This window comes from Lactuca virosa, chromosome 8 (assembly GCF_052849685.1).
Source record: "Lactuca virosa cultivar CGN04683 chromosome 8, Lactuca_virosa_CGN04683_v6, whole genome shotgun sequence".
In the NCBI taxonomy this organism is placed as follows: domain Eukaryota; kingdom Viridiplantae; phylum Streptophyta; class Magnoliopsida; order Asterales; family Asteraceae; genus Lactuca; species Lactuca virosa.
The window spans coordinates 289002166-289015212 of NC_136433.1; the positions used below are offsets into that span (position 1 = coordinate 289002166).

The following is a 13047-nucleotide window of genomic DNA, read 5'->3' on the forward strand; positions in this document are numbered from 1 at the left end:
TACAAATATTGTCTAATCTAATAACTTGATATTATATACAATGGTGAATCTAGAACAAAAAGTCACATGGTTCCTAAATTAAGTGAAGCCAATAAAAAAAATTAACACTTGTGGGGGGTCGGGTCGGGTACTTCAAAAAAGACTGGACCAACTAGTTCAACTGTACGGTTTAATGAAAACTAGTTTATTATTAGTAGATTGATAAAACAGCGAACGGGGAGTGAGAGTCTTAAAAATCTGAGCTTCTTTTTATTAGAACAATTTATTTATTTATTGATATTGATATTATGAGAGTTCCGATTAAGAGTAGTTAATTTTTTGTTATCAATCCCATAATTTGAAATAACAAATTGCCCTAGTAACTTATTTTTTCTCCTCTTAAAAAGGTTTTAAAGACATTTAAAAAAAAAACAAAGTCAAGGTAGGTCCTCTACTTTTTCTAATGTAGTTCCTAATTTTTCTGCTATATATTCTAAATGAAATTGAAAATTTAGGTAGATCCTAAGACCTACCTTTAACCTTATAGCATCTCGGATGAGAGCTTTTTTTAAAACTCATTACTATTCATTTATTTATATTGAGCACTTATTATTATTGGAGTACCTAATTTTTTTTGTTTATTTTTATTGACCACTCAATATATATTGAGCGGTTAATATTGAGCGGTTAATATGCTTTAATCCTCTAGACATTCAACCCCCTCATTTTCTACTCATTTTATTTTACCCTTTAAGTATAATTTAGTTTTTAATTTATTTATTTATTACTAGTTAATTAATTCTATCAAACATTTAATGATATTTTATTTATGAAATATAAATTTATAGTAATAATATTTATTAAAATAGTTTGTATTAAAATATAATGTGTGTTTAAAAATGACTAACTAAATGGAGGAGATTATATAGAACATTTTATATAGATAAAGATAGATTAGTTAAAATTAAAGAAAAAGTTATTGAGAGAGGTTAATCATTGGAGATGCCATATAATTAAAGGTTAAATGTAATAGGATGATGAGGTGTCAATAATATTAAGTCATAGTATATGTTAACCATCGGAAATGGTCTTAGTAGATAAGCCCATGATTATATAAATACTAAATAATAAACATAACAAACATTTTAAAATTGAAACCGTTAAACAACATCCACATTACAGACAAAGATCCAAATATTCATTGCTAAGCATATATTCAAGAACTAGTTGCATTCCGCAGGATCTATGTGGCTTCTCTTCCTCTGTTCATCTTGGCAACTCTCACCATGATTGCAACGTATATATTGTCCACAATTTCCTCAGCAAACATGAAAAGCTTGTGTCTCCAGTGCTTCTTGAACAACAGAACTCCAATAACACCCCAAAACCCTGTTGCAAATCCACTCATGATGTCCAGGTAAAACCACCATACCTTGATTGACTCGCCAACTGCTTTATGTTTCTTCTTGAGAGCTGATGTTGTTGGGTCTTGATGATCTGATCAATTGTTTGTCAATGGAGGTCCACAAAGATCTCTGTTCCCACCATATATTGATGGATCATCAATAAGGGTCTGCAACTGATGGCCTGTTGGAATTCTTCCTGACAAGTTATTGTGTGACAGATTCAGATGGCTCAAAAAAGTCAAAGCTGCCATGCTTGGAGGGATCATCCCGGTCAACTCATTGTTTGAGAAATCGAGAGATTCTAACTTCGTCATGTTTCCAATGTTTTCTGGAATATTCCCACTGAGATGATTATTTGACAAATTGAGACCCACCAACATAGAAAGTGCAGTTATCTCCACAGGTATTTCTCCTACAAGTTTATTGCTTGAGAGATCTATGTTAAAAAATATATCCAAAATTGTTGTATATTCACGTTCAACACCTTTCATGATCTGAATCACATTCTCATTAGAATCAGGAAAGCCATTGTAAATAAAATTTCCTGGACCTTTAACCATCCTATTCAACTCTCTTAGGCAATGAGGGATGATTCCCCTTAAGTTGTTGTACGCAATATCCAAAATTTGAAGTTCCAACATTTTGCACAAAGATTTAGGAATTTCTCCAGAGAAATTGTTCCTGTGTAACCTTAAAACATTCAAATTTGTCAGTTTCTCTCCAATCCAATGGGGTATACTTCCGAACAATTCATTATCACCCACATCTAAGACTGTTAAATCTCGTAGATTCCCCAACTCTCGAGGAAGTTCACCAAAAAATTTATTGTCATTCAATTTTAACCATTGCAATGATGAAAGATTAAGACCTATATACCTCGGAATGACACCTGAAAGCAAATTCGAGCTAACCATCATGGTACCCAACCCTTGCAGATTCTCAAGACACTTGGGAAATTTCCCTGTTAACCTATTTTTGGAAAGATCAAGAAAATCCAAATCTGTCCTTCTGCACAATGACCTTGGAATCGACTCATTGAAAATGTTATTTGCCAGTAATAGTTTCGCTGTACTGCCAATCACAGAAACAGTTCCCCCGTTAGGAAGGTTTGCCAAAGATCCGCTGAGTTTGTTGTGCGAGAGATCTAACCAAAAAATGACAGGCATCTTCCGCAACCATGTGGGCAGAGGTCCAGAAATTGAAGCATTCGACAACACTAACCACCAAAGCTTCCTTTGATTTCGAAGCCACTGCGGAAATCCATTTGAGATGTTGCAAGAACTGAGGTCAAGATCTTCCAATTGGAATGGAGGTATCCACTCATGTGAAAAATTGAATGTCAATTTAGTATTAGAAGAAGCATCCAAGCTCTTCAACATCAAAAGGTTACCGAAATGGGCTTCAAAAACTACTCCTTCTAAGGAATTGTTTGAGATATGTAGAGAACGGAGTTTGGCAAGTTGCCCGATTGAAACCGGAATGGTCCCATTTAACAAATTTGAAAAAAGATCTAATTCTTTTAAATATCTTAATCTTCCTAGAGATGCTGGGATGGGACCCCATAACTTGTTATTAGATAGATCTAACATTTTTAAATATCTTAGTCTTCCTAGAGTTTTGGGCATTGGACCTGTCAAACTGCTGTCTGATATCTTTAAGACTCTTAAATTGGTTAGTCTTCCAAGTGCTTCTGGAATCGTACCATTCAATGACAAACTTAAATTCAACGATTCCAAAGCGTATCGGGAGCATTCCGAAAAGTTTTGCAGCGAGTCAATCATTTCTATACCAAGAGGATTTCTTACAGCACTCAAGTGTTTCAGGTGACAACGTCTCCAGATTCCAAAATCCTCAATATTCTTAAACCGGTTAGAAGAAAGATGAAGCTGTAGAAGGTTAGGCATAATAGGAACCGAAGAATGCAGCATGTTTCCTGAGAGATGAAGGACTCTTAAGGAACTCATGTTACTGAAAACAGATGGAAATATGCCTTCAATTGAATTCCAGCTAAGATCCAGGTGTTGGATGTTAGAAAGCATAGTGATATTAAAATGAGCGGAAGATAGAAAAGTCTTATCTAGCCCACAAAGTGACAAATGCAGCTCTGATAAAGAAGGGATCATGTTTATCAAGTTTACAAAGTTAAATGACAAACTAAGATTAGAGCGTGAAAGATCAAGGTAGCTGAGCTGTTTGAAAGATCCAATGAACTCAGGGATCCGACTTCCATGAAAATAATTCCCACTCAAGTCCAAGTATTTGAGATGCTTCAACTCTGCAAGAGAAGAGTTCACCTCATTAAAAACCAAATAGTGATCTCCTCCAAGTTGAAGACTTTGAACCGTTCCAGTGAGACTGTCGCATTGGATTCTCTCCCACCGGCAACAGTCATTGCCCACCCATGATGACAACATTCCAGAAGTATCTTTGATGCTCCCTTTGAACTTGAGAAGAGCAAGTCTCTCTTTCTCAGAGCACATGAAAGTGACATTTCCAACACCCAAACAAGTATATTTGGTTGCAAAAAAAAAAGCACATATGAAAATGAGATGGAGCCCCAAACCCCTCGGATGCCTCATCATCAACCCTAACTCAGTTTATTAATTTGGAAGAAAGTGGAAGTGGAAAGTTTGGTTTGTATGATGTAGTGATGGGGTGTTATGATGATGCAAGTAGTTGATTTATAAAGGTATAAATGAAGAGCAACCTATAGGACAGCCGTGGAAGACTTGGAAGTCAATGGACATTTCTAATCCATAAAGTCTATTTGTGTGGTCCCTATGGAAAATGTAAATGTACTTGGGTGTCTTGGCCACAACTCATTAATAAGAATATGAATGTGATAAAACACCATATTTTCAGAAACAAAGATTTAGATTTTGGAGAAATCAAAGATAATTTATAATTTCTTACAAATTATAGTTATAGATTATGAACTATATTTTGATGATTAATGATTTTTCAAAACTAACTACGACAAAATAAGTTCTTTTTAATATCTGACTTAGCAAGGTCTATATGTCAAGCATAATAAAAGATGACTTCTGTAACTTTGATTTCAAAACTTCACCTTATCTTTTAAGAAATGTAGTTTTGTTAAATGCATTATGGTTTTATATTTCGAACCAAGTACTTGGACATGGGTTTCAAATTATTTTCATATGGTCTAAAACCTTAAAAGATGGGTCGAATAGAGTCAAACGCATTGAAACTTGCCCAAGGTGTAATCCAATGCTTAAAAGATTTATTTCAAGAATACGGTCATTTGTTCACAACATAAGAGGTGTATTTAGTTTAATTATAGACCTCATATATCCAAGCAACCCCCAAAGTTGATTTATGTTATTGGGATTTTATACTTTATTAAAGTCATTGTGTTTCTTTAATTACAAGGTTCAGGCAAAACGTGGTATCCACTTGAGTACAGTACTGTGTGTGTTGATTACATCTGTGATTAATACACTAGAATTATGACCTAAAGAAAAAAAATATAATGAAACAAAGAGCAAGATTAGTGATGAAACAATATATATATAAATTAAACACATAACTAAGAAAGGAGATGGGCTAAGGAAAAAAGTCATAAAAGCACAATTTAAAAACATGGAAAGCATCATAAACCAAGAGATATTGAATACAAAAGAGCTTTTTAAATGTTTCCTGGGTTACACCAACATAAATATAACCAGGAATAAATGCACGAAATAACATATCTTCGTTATTTGTGTTTTATACATAGCATCTCACTTTCATTTGTTCTGCTACAACACTGTATTTTAATAATAATAATAATAATAATAATAATAATAATAAAGTCTTGTTACAGCATTCTATGTTGAAAAGTGTACCGAATTATAGCATTGTACTTCAAAATTAATTCTTACTAGGGAGCTTTCTACAATGTTCCGATACAATATGCAAATTAAACTTGTTGATCTATTGTAATATAACCGACTTAGGAAAAAAAAATTAACAAAAAGAATGCTGAAAGGCATTCCAATAAATGCTTATGATATTATTCAGACACTCATTAAAGGTACTGATTTTGGATTCTTTACCAAATTTACACTTATTATATATGAATAAAACTATTGATGCATGCTAAAACTCATAGCTTTAATGTTGTTATTCTTTTTAGTTGCAACTAGTGCGATCTCTAATGTGTATAAGATGCATGCAATATTTGTGTTGATATTTACAAAAGGTTGATTACATGAAAAGAACTCTCGTTTTCTGTCAAAAATGACATGTTAAGATTTATGGAGTCATGAACAAATTGACAAGTTCCTAAGAGCTAAATGGCCATAAATGTAACTTGGCAATTAAAAATTGAATTGAATTGTTGGGTGAACGTCACTATCACCGACTCTCATGTGAAAAAGAAAATTTGTCACTATCACCGACTCTCATGTGAAAAAGGAAATTTGTCACTATCATTGACTCTCATGTGAAAAAAGAAATTTGTTTCGGCTGCAGAAAACAACATTAAATGCATGTGAATTATTTCAAGCTACGCATATTTTCGAGGAGGCTATTTTCTTCATTTGGCAGACAGTTTACAAATGTCAAATGGTGGGTATTCACTTTCACATTAGAGTGAATTATTGTTACGGCTCACAACATATATAGAAATATATGTGTGTTGTAAGTAAAAATAGCAGAGAGCACAACACGACGATTATATATACACAGAAAAGAAATAGTGAGGTTGTATTTTTATTTTCGGCAGTTAAAAGACGAGTGAAACCTTACAGTGAGCGATCAGATTACAAGTGCAGTTTTAGCCTTGTATGATTGTAATTTTCTTTGGTGTTAATAAAATCCCCTCTCTCTCTCGTTCGCCCGTGGATGTAGGTCAGATTAGACCGAACCACGTTAAATATCGTGTTCAATTTCGTTTGCAATTTTTCAGTAGTTTTATTCCGCGAGTGTTACCGAAATCGTTAATCGTTTTGTTTGAAGTGCTTAACTTGTTTGTTATATTCCCAACAATCTGGTATCAGAGCCATTGCTGAAGATGGGAAAGTTAAGATCGAAAAATTTGATGGTCAAGATTTCGGTTTCTGGAGAATGCAAATCGAAGATTATCTCTACCAGAAGAAGTTACACCAACCTTTGTCCAAAGACAAACCCGAAGCGATGATGCAGGAGGAGTGGGACTTATTAGATCGGCAGCCACTCGGAGTGATAAGGTTATCATTGGCAAAGAATGTAGCTTACAATATTGTCAATGTGAAGACAACCTACAATCTGATAAATGCGTTGTCTAATATGTACGAAAAACCTTCAGCGGCAAATAAGGTTTTCTTGATCCGGCAACTTGTAAATCTAAAGATGAAGGAGGTTAGCTCGGTGACAGACCACGTGAACGAATTCAACTCAATAATATCAATATTGATATTGGATTTGAAAATGAAGTCATGGCATTGCTATTATTATCATCGTTACCCGATAGTTGGTACAGTGACGATTGTTAGCAGTTCAGCCGGAGGTGCCAAGCTATCATTCGAATGTATTCGCGATTTAATCCTTGGTAAGGATGTGCGCAGAAGGAGTATCAGAGAAGCTTCTAGTAGTCTTCTAACTACTGAAGGCAGAGGAAGAAAGACCAAAAGAGGAGGTGGTGGTAGAGGAAGATCGAAGTCAAGAAAGAGAGGTCAGTCGAAGAACAGGAAAGATATTACCTGTTGGAACTGTAATGAGAAAGGTCATTTCAGAAATCAGTGCCCAAAGCCTTCGGCAGACAAAGGCAAGAAGGAAGTAAATATGGCAGCAAATTCTGAAGATGATGCGCTCATTTGTTGTGTCGAAAACTCAACTGAATCCTGGATCATGGATTCTGGTGCGTCGTTTCATGCTAGTCATTCCAGAGAAGCAATGTATAATTTCAAGCAGTACAAAGGGAAAGTCAAATTAGCAGATAACATGAGCCTTAATATTACTAGAGTTGGGGATGTGGTCCTCAAGACAACCTTGGGTATGAAGTTGACTTTGAAGAATGTCAAGTTCATTCCAGACTTGAAGAGGATGTTAATATCCGTGGGGCAGCTTGATGATGAAGGTCACCATGTTACATTTGGTGATTATCAGTGGAAAGTGACAAAGGGAAACTTAGTTGTTGTTAGAGGTCAGAAGCGGGGTACACTATATATGGTGGAAGTTTCTAATGCTGAAGTACATGTTGTTGAAGAAGTTGGGATATCCACTCTATGGCACCAAAGACTTGGACATATGAGTGAGAAAGGAATGAAGATGCTAGCATCCAAAGGAAGAATACCAGATCTGAAGACTGTGACCGTTGACTTTTGTGAGCCATGTATTATGGGTAAACAGAAGAAGGTTACTTTCACAAAGATAGGTCATCCGCCCAAGTCCATGAAGTTGGAGTTAGTTCATTCAGATGTTTATGGCCCCACTTCAGTTTCTTCAGTGGGAGGGTCTCAATATTACGTTACTTTCATTGACGACTGCACAAGGAAAGTTTGAGTTTATTTCTTGAAGCATAAGTCTGAAGCTTTCAGCACATTCAAGAAATGGAAAGCTATTGTAGAGAATGAAACAAACTTGAAAATCAAGTGTTTCAGATCAGACAATGGGGGTGATTACAATAGCAAAGAATTTGTTGATTATTGTGCTGACCAAGGAATCAGAATTCAGAAGACGGTTCCGGAGACACCTCATCAAAATGGAGTAGCAGAGAGGATGAACCGCACATTGAAAGAGAGGGCTAAAAGCATGAGACTACATGTAGGTTTACCCAAGATGTTCTGGGCAGATTCGGTCAACACAACTGCATATTTAATCAACAGAGGACCCTCAGTCCCCATAGGGTTCATGATTCTAGAAGAGGAATGGCAAGGTCGGGAGATTTCGCTCAAACACTTGAAGGTATTTGGTTGTGTCTCGTATGTCAAAGTTAAAGACTCGGAGAGAGACAAGCTAGAGGCAAAGGCAAGGAAGTGCACCTTTATAGGTTACGGGTTGGATGACATGGGGTACCGCTTCTAGGATAATGAGAATAAGAAAGTTATCAGAAGTCGGGATGTGTTGTTCAACGAGAATGCTCTATACAAGGATGAACTTGCAAAGAGATCCATTGGTAACAAGCAACCAGAAAATAAGGATCAAGTTGAGTTAGAAGAAATCTCAGATGATGACGTTGTAAAACCTATTAGTACTCTAGAGATAGGTGAAAGTTCAGGAAGTAGTGGGAGCTCCGATGTATCTGGAGATAGTGGGAGCACAGTGGATAGTAGTTCAGAGGATGAGGTTGCAGATGATGTAGAAACTGAAACTCCTATTATCCGTAGATCCTCTAGAGTACGAAGACCTCCAGTCACGTATTCTCCTTCAACTAATTACTTGTTGTTGACTGAGAATGGTGAACCTGAGTCTTATCTAGAGGCCTTAAGGATGAAAGATTCCATACAATGGAAGAAGGCTATGGAAGACGAGTTGAGCTCACTTGATAAGAACCATACTTGGTCCTTGGTCAAGCTCCCGGCAGGGAAGAAAGCACTGCAGAACAAATGGGTGTTTCGGGTCAAAGATGAGATTGATGGCACCAAACGATACAAGGCAAATCGTGTCCTTGGTAGCGTCAAGGACGCAGCCTCTCATCAATGGCCTCGATAGTGTCACCTGACCCACCCCCGGATCTAGATCCTGATCCTGATCCCCTGTGTCACACCACCAAACCGGAACGGCGGAAACGTTCGGGGGTGGATGACGTCATGTTTAGTATCACAACAATTGTATCATAACAATCATAGTAAGCACAACCATTACAGTGAATACATATATGAAAAAGGTTTGCATCAGTTTAAGTCTTGTTTGAATACATCAAAAGTGTAAGTAAAGTATAAAGACATGACTTTAATTGCTTCCGACTTCTCAAAACTCCAGGAGGTACCTGTCTACTAATTTCCTGAGAATACAAGCAATTTTGAAAGAGTATCAGCATAAAGCTGGTGAGTTCATATTAGTAAAAATGTTTGCATGATTCCAAGAAAATCCAATATTTTCTTTAGTAAAAGTGAGATAATATTAGTAAAAATGTTTGTATGATTGGATTACTACTAGATGTATTGTATGATAAATTTGGTATGAAAAACCTCTGTATGAAATGTTCTGTTTGAAAACCCTGGTTACTACCAGCATGTATAGTAGTTTTACTTCTCATAACGAAACCATGTATTTTCCATAATTGTACCCAATAATCATTGTTCATGTATAGTATATTACTACGTAAGTATATCGTTGTTATCTACATTGCGAGCTTTATGACCATACTAAACTTGATATGGCGCGAATAGGGCACCAGTATCCTTTATGACTTTGTCACCCGTAGACTTGCCGGTCCTACTGTAGCTAGCAGTAAGGTGCGGGATAGTCAGTCCCGTATAGATCTATACACAAAAATCACGCTCTCCTTCGAGGAGACTCCGGATCATAATGGGTAGTCCTCCACTTAGTTATGTTTGTAAGCGCCCAAGGACGTGTCTCCAATTAGATTAACGACTTTACAAGTAATAATACAGAAAAAAAGAACCCTTTTTATAAATAACCGAAAGGTTTATAAAGGATAAGTTTGTAAACTGTTTAATGAACTCCCAAACTATACCTAATATAGTTTGTGTGTTTGTATATGTATACCCTTGTATGAATTCCCAAACTATACTTATTATAGTTTATGTGTTTGTATATGTATAACTTTGTATGAATTCCCAAACTATACCTATTATAGTTTGTGTGTTTGTATATGTATAACTTTGTATTGATCTAAAAACTGTGCGGTTAACTTGTAAGTTGCAAATGTCCCTTATGCTCAGCATAATACAGAAAGGATAAAATATCTAAATATTTTGTAAAACTGTAGAAACTATGTGGTTGTATTGATTGCATCCGTTTTAAGTTTATTGAAATCCTTTTGTATAAATTTAATAAAATCATTTATGTTTGGCTTGTAATCCCCCCCTGAAAACATTAAAAACTCGGAAAAATGTAGGGGTATGAACTCACCTCGAGTGAGTGGTTAGTATGAAAGATCGTGTTGAGAGAAAAACTTAGAGACACACTTGAACAAACGTTAGAACAAGTAGATTGCGGAATAGTTAATCTCGAAGGATCTAAAAGCTCAACAATAATATTAATAAGTTAGAGTTAGATAGTTAGAGAGTTAGTTGCGGAAAAGTAAAGAAATAGAAATGACACAATTGTTATATCAAGTATACACATAAGTTGATTCATAACAAGGAATGCATTCAAACCAAGTTAATAAGGAAGATCAAACTTAGTGATTAAGTCACGAAAGACTTGCTCAGAAGAGAGGTTATAATCATTAATATTCTAGTAAGATTTAAGAGTAAGAAGTGATGCGTAGTAAGATAGAGAGATAGAAAAGATAACTTCAGAGAAGTGTATTCAGAATAGATAGATGTGTGTGTTAAGATCATCGAATACAAAGAGAATGAGCTTTATTTATAGAGACTCACGAAGTACAATAGATTACATCTCTAACAGTAGCCATGTAAGGCATACTGGACAATAGATAGTATTACAATAAAGACAAGTAGAGTAATCTAGTAAAGTGACTGCGGTAGGTAGAGACTCCGGATGCGGTTGCTGATGAAGGAGCTTGACTGCGGGTGCTTGATGGATGCGGTAGCTGAAGTTCAAGAGGGTCACTTTTATGATTCAACAATTTCCCCCTAAGTGACCTCTTTAACTTTTGTTCAGCTGTCAAGTTTAAGGAACTTGATCAGGATCCACCAAAACTTCCTGATGTTTTCCAACCAGATGATTCTCCTTAAAATCTCGAACTTGACCTCTACAGTAGTGTGTTTCGATCTTTTAACTGCGGTTTAGCAGATATCAAGTTGCTTTCTGGTGAGACGATGCATGGCAGTCATAGGAATGAAGTATTTGACATTATCGGTCTTCCTTTTGAAAATGACTCCAAGTTCAGGAAAATTGGTTGCACCTAAGGATCTTTCTTGATAGCCTTCGGTAGGCATCGGTGCAGGATCAAGTGGTGGCAGATCAAATTTCTGGGCAATGGTGGGATAGATGTCTGGATCGATTTTAGCAAAATCACAGATCGTTTCTTTCAAAAAAGTATTAGCCCTTTCAAGCGCAATCTTCATCTTCGGATGCTTTTCCGACTTGTTCTGAAACACCTTAGCTATAAGAAAGACTTCTTCTGGATTCATGCAAGGGAAGTCAGCTTGGGTGCGAACATAGTCGTGTCCTCTTCTAGTGAGGGTGTACTAGATGAAGTCAGCCTTCATGAACTTCCGGACCTTGTAGTTCTTGACTGCGAATGGTCTATCGTTAGACCATATTTTCTCAATGGAGAGGCATGCTTAGCATAGAAATGACTAAGTCTCTCAAATTCCATTGGCAGTCTTTTGTGGTCGGGAAGGCTGCGGTCAAATTGCTCAAACACTGTGAAGTATTTGGCATTTGGAGAGATTGGGACATCCCAGTAACCATCCGAAAGAGGTTCAGCATAGGTGAGGTGAGGTCTGTAGTCTTCATCAAGCAGTCTGCGGTGATGATTGATCCAAGAATTTATCAATGATTCGTCCATGATGGTATCAAAACCGCATTCTCTCCATATGAGCTCTGCCAGTTTAGCGGCCTTCCAATCTTTTTTCCTTTGGGAGGTGGCAGGAGAATCGTTTGAGCTTGGAGAGGACATGTACTCAACCAGGTTTTTGAAGTGAGGGGGAGTCTCTGGTTTGTCAGGGTTGAACTCCTTTTGCGGTGGAGTGTTATGAGGAGGTGGAGTATGATGAGATGGTTGCGGTGAGGGTTGCGGTGTAGGAATTTTTTCCGTGATGATGGGGGGGCTCTGATGCTGTGAGGTGGAGTGATGTGAATGATGGACTTCTTCTTCACTTCCCCCTCTTGAGGAATGCAACCCAGGGGCTTCCTCAAGCCATTGACGAAGGCCATCAACTTTGGCAAACACGTTTTGGAATTGAGCTTTGAGGTCATCTGCCAGTTGTTGATTATTGGAGATAGAGGAGTTGAAGAGCAGTTTATGAATTTCTTTTGTGAGCTGAAGAATCTCGGGACCGTGGAAGTTGGAGGACAGGGATCGTTGCAGTCTATTGATTGTGGCTTGAAGAACTGAGATAGTGGACTCATACGCAGTGTGAGTCTCAGCTATCAGTTTTTGAGACTGTGTGGCTTGATCCGTAACGGCTGCTTGGAGATCCTTTTTGATTGCGGTCACCTCAGAGATGAGGCGTTCCGCAGCAGCCATGAAGTCCTTGTGATCTGCTTTGCGGTTGTTGTCAAGGGACCGAATTCCCATTTCGACTTTGAGAGAAATTCTCTCAGCAGCCAATCGCTCAAGCGTTTCCAAACGCTCTGTCCGTTCGATGAGAGACTGCAGTCCTGGGGTTTCTTCTAGTTGCGGTTGAGTTGGCTTGACCGCAGCTAGAATTTGATCAACTTTAGCTTGTAAGCTCATAAATTATTTTCTCGTGACCGCATTCTTCTTCTTTTTCTTCTTCTCTTTGGGTTTGGAAGTTGAATGATAAGAGCCACTGGATTCCTCTTCTTCATCGAACATCATCAGGTCATCATCAGAGGGACTGGGCTTATTTACCTCCTGAATATCCTCATCATCAAGACCGAAGGTGGGAGCAGA

General features: G+C 37.1%; 1 protein-coding gene across 1 annotated transcript; it reads right to left on the minus strand.

Annotated features, from left to right (window-relative positions):
* Positions 1-1135: 1135 nt before the first annotated feature.
* LOC145131607 (receptor-like protein EIX2) lies at positions 1136-3865 on the minus strand. The gene is made up of 2 exons (XM_079066277.1): positions 2535-3865; positions 1136-2456 (listed from the first exon to the last, which is right to left on the minus strand). Exons 1-2 carry the CDS (start codon positions 3863-3865, stop codon positions 1481-1483), a joined length of 2307 nt encoding a protein of 768 aa, XP_078922403.1. The 3' UTR covers positions 1136-1480.
* Positions 3866-13047: the final 9182 nt, after the last annotated feature.